Raw genomic sequence first — 11,002 nt, forward strand, 5'->3', positions numbered from 1 at the left:
TTGGTCATAGAACAAAGCCTCTTTAATGTGCGATTTTAAGCTACGAGCTGATATTATCAAAGTAAGTTAACGTGCTTTTGATGAGTAGGCTTATACTAAGAATAAAACCTTCTGGAGAATTGATCAAGAGTATCGAGCAAAGTGGTTCGGTGGACGAACTGATTGGTTGCGGTATGGGTTAATTCCATTAAGGTGCTCTGAAAATTAATACAGCCTGTCTGCATATGATGTATATTCCTAATTAATTATAATTCGTTGTGTTTAATTATCTATATATATCTGAAGCAGACTTTTGGGCTATATAACCCCTTTTTGGGGCAATTTAGAATGTATTGTTATCTAGTTCAAACCGTATGATTAATCATTGATTACAATCATTAATATTAATTTGTACATTCCCCAAACCTGAACCAAGAACCCTACATAGTAAAAAAGGACTTAAATATTGATCTGTTTCTCATCATATCGCTTCTGAATATATCTGAATATGGATTACTTTTGTGCTGCCTTTATGTGCTTTTTGTAGCTTCAATGTTTTAGTACCAATTCACTTGCATTGTGAGGACCTAAAGACCTGAAATGTTTTTCAAAAAATCTTTGTTTGTTTTCTGCCTGTGAGGAAACTATGTCATACACATCTGGGATGTCATGAAGGCAAGTAAATCACAAGAGAATTTTCAATTTTGGTACACTATTCCTTTAAGTCAAGTAGATGAAGTAAAAAAGGTACTCACATCCTCTCCAAGGTTACTGTTAATTTCCTCACTGACTCTCTTTGCCACACTCATGGCGGCCACTCTGCGGGGCTGTGTGCAGCCCACCATGCCATAGCCGGTGTAACCGTCCTCATGAAGATACTGCGTCAGTTGAGTCGTCTTACCGCTGCCTGTTTCCCCCACTACGATCACAATATTGTTATCCCTGTCAGAGTAAATACAAACCACAAAGATTGCATCAGCATACCGTGTCCTGACTAAACATCAGTGAAAAACCAGAGAGCGGACACATGACCCCATGTCAGATATTGATGTAAGGGTTAAGCACCTGATGATATTGAGCAGTTGCTGGCGAACAGCAAAGATAGGCAGGTACTGTCTCTGCTCGAGCAGAGACTTCTTCTTAGCAAACTCACTGCTCGCCTCGTTTTTTTCCTTCATGTGATCAGCAAACTTCTGCTCCGTTCTGATTAGATCAAAGATGAGAAAAATGCTAATTAAAATGAATCATAAGTGTGCGCTGTGGTATTAGAAAGGAAGAATACATTTACTGTATCCTGACCAGGACTGGGCAATACATTGAACATTTTTGTGATATGTTCAATGATTTTCTTGCCAATATAAAATCAATCTAAATATCCCAGTGATGTTACTGGGCCAGTTAAGATTTTCTAATAGCAGTTAAGTTTTTGGTCTCCCCTTGTCTCATGACTTGCATGTACAAGTGTGATGACGAATCTGACTGAATCAGTGCACTGTTTTCAATACCATTTCAATGCATCAATTCAAAACACCAATTAAGCTATTCGTTGCAAGAAAAACGTTTTTACAGATCTCCCCACATGGTAATTTAGATGTTATAATAAAGGATCTGTAGGTAAATATTGTTGTTTATTTTTAGACAAAATGTATTGCTATATTAGTACTAGGGATGTGCGAGACTAGTCGACTAAACGGTTCTGATGCTGATGGAGTGGTGGTGGTGTAGTGGTCTAAGCACATAACTAGTAATCTGGTAATCAGAAGGACACTGGTTCGAACCCCACAGCCACCACCATTGTGTCCTTGAGCAAGGCACTTAACTCCAGGTTGATTGTCCCTGTAATAAGTGCACTGTAAGTCGCTTTGGATAAAAGCGTCTGCCAAATGCATAAATGTAAAATGCTAGTCGAACTGTTCAACATATTTACACATTTACATTTGGCTTTCTATTTTTATAGAGGTTGCACTTAATTACTGTCATTTTAATGTTGCACATTTTAAATATAATTAATAATACAAATATTATTTTAAAAAGAGGATATCTGGAGTGTATACAAATTTGGATGTCACCTCTCAGGTGAATTCAGGCTGCGCATGCTTCTTCCCTCTCTCAATCGCGGCGGGCACAGAAAAAAGTCCTCTCACTCAGCAAAATGAAGTAGCTGTGAACTAACTTCGATGATGGTGTGGGAAGCGAATGGCTTGAAAGTCGGATGTTTTCACATTTGAGCCTTCTCTGTGCGTGTTTGTTAGATATATTCAGGCTTTTTCAAGCACAGGAAAGCCACCTTGTGAGTCCAGTCCCATCTTTCACGGGACCATGTTCAGGGTCGTAGCTAGTTGGTAAAGATCCTAGGGGCCCAAAATTCCAGGGGGCTTCCCAACAAATTCTAAACTGTATTTTTTAATAGGAAAGGTGCCCAGATTACCTTGCTACAGCTCTGACCATGTTGACATGTTAATTTTGCTCATCAAAAAAGGTATGCTTTTGATTAAGTGCCCAAGAAAATGACTGTTTTAGGCTAGGAATGCCATTTTTTAATCTGCTAATTAAGAAGGCTATTTTTAACGAGGTGCCGACTGCTTAATGGGTTAAACTATCCTTTATTCTGTTTGCACGTCATGTTTAGAATACGTTTGGTTTATTGTAGGATACAACACAGGCCTATTTTTCTATAGTATAGCTATTTTCTTATAACCGTTATTGGTTAACGTTCTTTACAGAACAGCTGTCATAATAGATCAATGGCTAATGTTGTGAAATACGCACAACTTTTCAGCGCATTTTTTCTCTCTCTCATTGATTTGCCTTAGCATAATTATTTTCAACAATGTCCTGACTGTTTTAATGTGTTAAGTAACTTTTACTTGGTTAATTCCATTTAGAACAGGCTATTAGGGTTGCTCTATTGGTCCTGCCCATTTCATTCAACTGTTTTCAATAAATAAACCTTTATTCGCTTAAGGTGATTGTACGTAATGTTCTTTATTTAATGTACAATGATAATAATGCAGGCGAGCACAATGCAGATAAATGCCCCCTTTCAGCGGAATTTAACTTCGGATTTGGAATTGATTAAGTATTTTAAATGGGTCGCATAAACAATTTTTTTTTACTGTTTTCTGAAGGTCAGTTTCTTTTTAGACTAGTCGACTCAAAAAGTTGTGTTTAAACATCAGTGAAATGAGTCGTTCTGCACATCCCTAATTGGTACATGAATGGATATCTTCCTTTTGTTTATTTAGCGAAAAACATTGGAAAATCTTGATTGTTTTAGCATGATAACAATTAATTCGTTTAAATTGTGGTCCCTGAAGACTTTTAACCCATTTTGGTCAATACACATAATCATGTTTTATACTGATTATCATCCAAAGGCTTAAAAAAAAAAAAAGACATTGTTTATTGTTGTGAAAACGTGCAATATAATACGATGTGAAATAAATGTTTTAGATGAAAAGCAACCCAACTAACTGAAACACCAATTTGGAATTATTTGGATACAAATAATTTCTTTCAAACTACAACTTCACTACAATTGTCCAATTGAGAGAACTTATTTACGTATATCACCCAGCCCTATTTCTAACTCAGTTATTTTGTTGCGGTTATGCTATGTTTGTTTGTTTATTACTTTGCTAGCTGTCATGTATGATCATAAAATTACCATACCTTTTGCATTGTAAAACACTAAAACACATTAGAAATAGGAAGCCTTTACATAACTAGAGGAAATGATTTATGTTAGACCAGGAGAATGACATCAGTTACCTATAATCCACAGCTCCATCCTCTCCTACAGTCTTTCCACCTGATCCATCATCCTCGGTTTTTTTAATGCCCATGATGTCACCTAGTTTGGTGCCCGCAAGCTCCCAGTGTTTGTGTTGTGCCTGTAAGGCAGAACAACAAAATATACCAACAATTTCAAACATACCCATGTGCACTGCTGCATAAGCATAAATACAGAGAATAAGTACCTTTTTCCTTTCTTTCTGCTCTCTGTGTCGTCGAACCAGCTGACTGCCCTTGCGGGAGATGATGGCCATATCGGAGGTCGCGTCTTTCACTGGAATGACTGGTTCAGGCTGGAGTTATAGGACAAACACTACATTAGCAAAAGACTCGAAAGGAAGGTAGGAAAAAGGAAAGCAAGAGATAGAAAATACAGAAAAAGAAAGAACAAGAAAAAGCAAGAGAGATAGAAAGAATAGAAAAAGACATGAAAAGAATCAGGAAAATAAATCATGAAGAAAAAATAAATAAAAGAAAATAGAGAGAAAAGAAAGAAAGAAAAGAAAAAAGAAGCAAGTAAAGGAAAAAAAAAGGTAAAAGAATAAAAAGCAAGTAACAAAGCAAGGCAAGAAAAACACTGACTTGATTATATTAGGCTTTTAATTTAGAAACTGGCATGATGGTCTTTACCTGTTTAGTGAAGACAATCCTGCCGTCCAGGAAAGGAGGCACAAGGTTATGGACAAGCAGGTGAACTTTGGCAGCATTGTCTTCTTCAAAGTCTTCGTCCACCTCCAAACGCTGAACCACTCCACTGGTGAGCATGCGGTTGGTCTCCCAGCGTTCATTATCCTAGAGAGAGACACACATACTTTAATTCTACATCCATGTGGCAGTCTCTGTACTGTTCAGAAGGCTAAATATGCGCATTTACCTCATTTATCTGGCGTTTCTGTGCTGAGATGCGCTTCTGGGTCTGCTTCTGCAGGATCTGCTCCCTCTTCTTCACATATTCTTCTGAGCTGGATGTCAGAGGGTTGTGGAACTCATCAAAGCCCTCGTCCATCATGTACCAGTCTCTATCAGCTTGCTGTTAGGACATCACACAATTAATACTGATCAAAGCTGCATCTACCCTAATCAGCACCATCTTATGTGTGAATAGTGTCACCAACATTAATCTGGCATGCCACAAATACGAACTAGAACTGGTAGATATGGCACTAAAAATTTAACTTCTCAAACCTCAACATCAATACAAAGTTTGAGCACTCACCCTCTGATCTTCCTCCCACTGTTCCTTCTCTTCCTCATTATTAAAAAGGATGCCGTTCTCTCCATCTTCCCTTTTATCTCCTACAAAATAAGAGTCCCTATAAATACAATATTATGACCACTGTGACAATGCATCATTTTAAATAAATGCATACGTCACATACAGTTTTAAAACAGTATAAAGTATCTTACACATACTAATATTTGCAATGTTGTTCAATAAGAGAATGTGCATCTTTACCTTTCCCTCGGGAAAGACGAGGGGTGGAGCCCAGATGTTTCCTGTCATTGGCCCACTCATTGTATTTGTATGAGGGAGTTGGTAGAGGAGTGTCTGCTAGATACTGAGCTCTACTTGACCTAAACATCAAAATTATTTTATATACATATATATATATATATATATATATATATATATATATATATATATATATATATATATTAGTTAATATTCTTTCTGGTATAAAAAAAGACCAGCACAAATTAATCAATGACACTGATAATGCAGTTCATACTTCTCTCTTCTTTCACTGTCACGGACTGAATGCTGGCTTCGCTCAGAGCGGTCATACTCTCTTTGAGAGGGGGGAGGAGAGGGGCTCTCCCAGTTTGAGTGGCGTGAGCTGCCAAACCCACTATCATCTTCATCCCAGCTGGAGCGTGATGGAGTGCCCAAGTCTGCGTGGACATTTAAAGCATGCTTAATATTATTTCAGTCATGAAAACTCTCAAAAACATTTAGCAGGATAATGTAAATATTGATGCAATACTGGTCTTGGCAGACTAGATCTGCTATGCTGCTGCAGAATTAGAAAAACCCAAGATAGGGGCCTGGGTAGCTCAGAAAGTATTGATGCTGACTGCCACCCCTGGAGTCGTGAGTTCCAGGGTGTCTCCAGCCAGGTCTCTTAAGCAACTAAATTGGCCCGGTTGCTAGAAAGGGTAGAGTCACATGGGATAACCTCCTCGTGGTCGCGATTAGTGGTTCTCGCTCTCAATGGGACGTGTGGTAAGTTGTGTGTGGATCACGGAGAATAGCATGACCCTCCACATGCTGCGAGTCTCCGCGGTGTCATTCACAGCGAGCCATGTGATAAGATGCGCAGACTGATGGTCTTAGAAGAGGAGGCAACTAAGACTTGTCCTCCGCCACCCGGATTGAGGCGAGTAACCACGCCACCACGAGGACCTAGTAAGCAGTGGGAATTAGACATGCCAGATTGGGGATAAAAAATATATTAAAAATTGCATTTAAAAAAAAACACAAAACATACTGCATCAAGCATGTATGACATTCTGCTGCACAATTAGGCATAAATGCAATCCCTGTGTAGCAGACCTAGACATTTGGAGCTGGGGAGGAGGAGGGTTTCAGAGAAAACTAGCTGCTCATTACAGTGAAACTGGCTTACTTGCAAACTGAGCAAATTTAAATGTAGGCAAAGAAAGAGTATGCAAGTTGATTGGCTCCCCAATTAGACATCAAAGGGCCTATCAGCTTACAAAATGTGAGCCAGAAAACTTGTCATTTAACATGTGAGCGAGCTGAATGGCTAACAGGTAACAAGTTCAAAGAACCTATCTACTTATGCCATTCAGAGTTTCATGCCTGAACTTTGTTATTTATCCAAATAAGACATGTTCCCAGAATAACATCTTTGTTGGTCCTGGAATAGCACTGCAATCACCCAATCAGACTTCAGGGTTCAGGATGGGGATAGGGGCTTAGAGCTGGGCCATATGCAAGAAATATTTTCACAATATTTTTATCTAAAAAAAATTTTTTATATCTGATCACATCGTCAATCCCCCCGCCCCCTCTGCAGAGGGATCGTTGATTATTTTTGCTTTATTGATTTTGCTTTAAAATTTTAATTAATTTATTGAAACACGGAAAATTTAAATGAAAAATATTTCTAAACTCAACTTGCACTTCAAATGAAATTAAAAAGCAATTAAAATAACCCAGGTCCAAAAAATATATATAACCATCTCCCCAAAATACAAACATTCACCGTATCCAATAGGAATATATTGGTATCTCATGATTCAGTTAGTTTGATGAGGTTCACGATTCGATATTATCTCAATTTGATATGATAACACTTAAATGTCAACGCACGTAAGAAATTTGTGTTTACGTTTTTTTTTTTTTTTAAATGCTTGCACAAAATTCACATTATAATTTCTCATCAAATTAAAGTTCTTAATACACAATTTGTGGCATTTTTTTATCATGTGTCACTCCTAGGCATCTTACAGGTCGCTCGCACAGTGGTGGGTAGATGAGCAAAATTACCTACTGTGTATGAAATACCCGTATTTTCCTCTGCCTTTAGGGTTGGGGTAGGGCTATGGTTGTTAATAAGGAACGTTGTTCCAGTACTATCAAGAATGTTGATCCAGGAACACATCCTATTTAAATAAATCTTATTGTGTTATAACACATGATATAAAGTCAACTGAAAGACGCCTGACAATCAGTAGTGCTAAAACTGATCAGAATAATTTGGTCAGACTGACCTTTGGGTTTGTTACGTGGTGATTCAGGCTCATCACGGCGACTACCGCGGCTGATACGCTCAGACCAGCCATTCCTCTGTGAACGCTCACTCCTCACACTGCCATCCCCACGCTCTGAGCGACTGCTGCTGGATCCTCGACTGCGGCTGCTTTCCCGGTCATCTGCACAAACAATTAAGCATGAAATTCAAGGTGAACAGATGGGAATTCAATGCTCTTCAGTGGGAACTCACAGGTGTTGAGCACTTCACTGACCTCTGTCTTTTCTTCTTTCTCTGTCTCGGTAGCGGTCTTGATCTCGGTCCCTGTCTCTGGGCTTGTCTCTATCTTTTTCTCTGCTCCTGTCTTCTTTGGAAGACGCATAAACCCCATGTTCACGTCTATCTTTCTCCCTCTGTTGATGTTTATGCTTGAACTCCTCACTAACTCCTCCAGGGTTTGACGGCGTTTCTGAGCCAGTGACGCGGTACTTTCTGTAGAGGCGCATAACAAATAGTAAATGATTACATGATATCTATCCATTGGTATTTATAATAATACAAATTTTAATACAATTCACAGGAAGTATTATATAAACAAAATGATTGAAAACCATACAATGCCCTGCCCACCCCACCATTTCCAAACAGCCCCAAAATGACAGACTAAAACGAATGAAAAAAGCATAAGCGTTTAAACCGAGAGAGGGAAAAAAATGAATTCAGGAGATTTGTTATATCAGATCTTTCACTGCTGTTATAAAACCTCATTAAGGTGAAAGAAAGATAAAATATACTCCAGAATTTTATTATTCATTATTTTATTATTTATTATTTTATTGAAAGATATTCCAGAATTATGTCCTTCATATTTAAAAAAATAAATACATTTTAATTAATTAATAAATAGGATACAAATAATTTATAATAATTCTAAAATAATTTTAGAATGAAAATATGAATAGAAAAAAAGTCAATAAAATAAATAAATCTAAGACACATGAAATGATAATATGAATAATATTATAATGACAATATGAATTGTAATCAACAAGTAAATCATAAATACAACAATAAATTAATTATATTTAAAGGCATATCATTACAATGTCAATATTTGTTTTAATAATTAAAAACAATAAAAACATTTGAAAAATAAATCATGTAAATACTCAGGTGTCTCTTCACTCAGGAGGACAGCTCAATGTTCTAAGACCTCACCTTTCCTTTTTTCCATTCCTGCTCTCACCATCCTCCTCATTTTCATCATCAGACCCAGAATCACTTTTCTCCTCCTCCCAGTCCTTGTAGGATGACACCTTAGATTTTTTGGGCTGAGTATCTGTATCCAGCTTTTCTTTTCCCTCACGCTCCTTGCGTTTCTGGGCAGCCAGCTGATCCAGGCCCAGGAGTGAGGTGCGAGGAGCGGGTGTTCTGAACACATGCTGCTCTGCTGAAGCGCTCTTCTTCTTCACTATCAGCCCCCCGACCTCTACGCTGGGGTCACTTCCTTCTAGTCGATGTAGGGCTGCATCATCATCCATCTTTTAATAGGCTTTTAGTACGGCAGCTCGCTGAGCTATATCTGATGTTCAAGTATCTATAAAGAGATCAGCAAAAACGGTAAGACTTTGCTGGGTCTCAAAACTTAATGAGCCCCCAACCTAGACCTATGATGCTTAAAAATGCATTATATTGATATGCAGCTCACTAGATTTAGAAACACAAAAAGCAAACCCCTATAAATATAAATACACCCAGGCTAATAAAACATGAAGTCCCACCTATGTATTTTAAAAACTTTAATAAGATTGTGTGTTATACGAAAAACCAGGGAACCTACACAATGGCCAGGTTTAAGTGTTACCTGGTCATATAGAGATATTTACCATCTATCAATATTTATTTTGGTGTGGTAAAACAGGTGAATATCTATTGAAATTAATTATATATAAATGGACAGGGGGTTACATTTTGGTCTGTTCTCACCCAAAGCCTTTTAGATTGCTTCAGAAGACATGGATTAAACCACTGGAGTCGTATGGATCACTTTTTGCTGCCTTTATGTGACTTTTGGAGCTTCGAAGTTCTGGTCACCATTCACTTGCATTTTATGGACCTACAGAGCAGAGATATACTTCTAAAAATCTTTGTGTTTAGCAGATTAAATAAATGTATACACATCTGTTATAGAATGAGGGTGAGCTTTTAATTTAATATATAATTTTAGCCCCAGCTATTCTTAGTACAATAAAGCTGTAGTAATTTAGTAGCCACAAATGTCAAGAGTGAAAGAAATTAAACAACATGATAAAAAGGTTCATTTTACTATTTTTAAGGAGATCCCACATTAATGTATTGTTGCCTTAAAGTGTTACTAATAACTGTGGTATTTTGGTTACCATGGTAAATTTGTTGTAAGAGTTAATAAGCATTAATGACTGATCTGTTTAAGGGTTTTATACGGGCCTTAAAATCAGAAAAGAAAAAGCGTTGTGAAAACCATAAACAATATTATCTATATTAACTTTTATTGAACAAAGGTAGGACTGTATCTGATTTAAACCCCGCTCACTGATATACAGTGGGAAGTCTAGATGTTTGGGTAATGCGGAACCGCGGCTAGCGGTGAGACAACTACTCATTTAAGAGATAAAACACGAGGTATTACCTTACACGCTATCCTCACGCTCATATATTTAAATACATAAAAACTGTCCCGTACGCTAAAATAAAAGTAATGCGATGTGTGAGAAAAATAACATTTACTTACCTCGAAATGGCTTAGCAGCTAACGTCAACATGTACAGTAGGGCGCCATTACCATCCCAGAATTCACAGTGAAGTGACGTCATATCCGATTCGCGAGATTCGAAAGAATTCTTATTTTTAACCGGATCTTATTTTAACGATTCAATCGAACCGAGTCGCTCAGCGCTTGTGAATTACTTGACTGAAAAAGCAATACACTGTGTGATAAGTGACACTGGAACCAGAATCATTACAACATTAGACACAGTACTTTCACAAAACGGACCATTTTTTTAATGTACTCAAATGTATCTGAACATAATCTGAATTAGAGAGTCAGCAGGCAAAGTGAAACATAAATGCACGGGCGTAGTTGTGGGGAGGGAATGTAGTTGCGTTTGAACATCATATTTACGGGAAAATTGGCATAATTTTTTTTAGACATTTCTGTTGAAGCAAAGAATTGTGGGTTGTGAGTTCCCATGAAGAATACACCTCGTGCATCCTCCGAATTTCTGTGAAAGAAGTCCGACAAATGCGACCTCCTGAGGACGCAGCCTTCCAAACGAAACATACTAAAAAAACTTTGTCTTCAGAGGAGCAACATTATAATTCATGTACTTGGAGTATATGACATATTCAAATTCCACTAGTAGCCTATGGGAAAATATGTTACGAAAACGGCCATATTTGAAGTATTTTGAAAAATATGTGTACAAGTATGTGACTTTTTATTCTAGTGAAAGCATTTATAAATATAT

The 11,002-nt window shown here is 37.5% G+C and overlaps 1 protein-coding gene across 3 annotated transcripts in view; it reads right to left on the minus strand.

Moving 5' to 3' along the window:
• Positions 1-10,322, minus strand: part of LOC127646525 (pre-mRNA-splicing factor ATP-dependent RNA helicase PRP16-like) — a 39,805-nt gene extending 29,483 nt beyond the window's left edge. Inside the window, exons 1-14 of one of the 3 annotated variants that reach the window (XM_052130267.1) lie at positions 10,264-10,322; positions 9,480-9,609; positions 8,712-9,090; positions 7,768-7,985; positions 7,513-7,674; positions 5,505-5,667; positions 5,231-5,349; positions 4,991-5,070; positions 4,649-4,804; positions 4,405-4,566; positions 3,960-4,067; positions 3,751-3,872; positions 1,045-1,182; positions 735-921 (exon numbers count right to left, since the gene is read on the minus strand). In XM_052130267.1, coding sequence (XP_051986227.1) covers positions 735-921; positions 1,045-1,182; positions 3,751-3,872; positions 3,960-4,067; positions 4,405-4,566; positions 4,649-4,804; positions 4,991-5,070; positions 5,231-5,349; positions 5,505-5,667; positions 7,513-7,674; positions 7,768-7,985; positions 8,712-9,034 — 1,938 coding nt within the window. In that variant the 5' untranslated portion in view covers positions 9,035-9,090; positions 9,480-9,609; positions 10,264-10,322. Of the gene's footprint in view, positions 1-734; positions 922-1,044; positions 1,183-3,750; positions 3,873-3,959; positions 4,068-4,404; positions 4,567-4,648; positions 4,805-4,990; positions 5,071-5,230; positions 5,350-5,504; positions 5,668-7,512; positions 7,675-7,767; positions 7,986-8,711; positions 9,091-9,461; positions 9,610-10,263 lie in introns of all 3 variants that reach the window. The other 2 variants (XM_052130277.1, XM_052130285.1) reach the window with 2 other exon arrangements.
• Positions 10,323-11,002: the final 680 nt, after the last annotated feature.

Source organism: Xyrauchen texanus, chromosome 1 (assembly GCF_025860055.1).
Source record: "Xyrauchen texanus isolate HMW12.3.18 chromosome 1, RBS_HiC_50CHRs, whole genome shotgun sequence".
In the NCBI taxonomy this organism is placed as follows: domain Eukaryota; kingdom Metazoa; phylum Chordata; class Actinopteri; order Cypriniformes; family Catostomidae; genus Xyrauchen; species Xyrauchen texanus.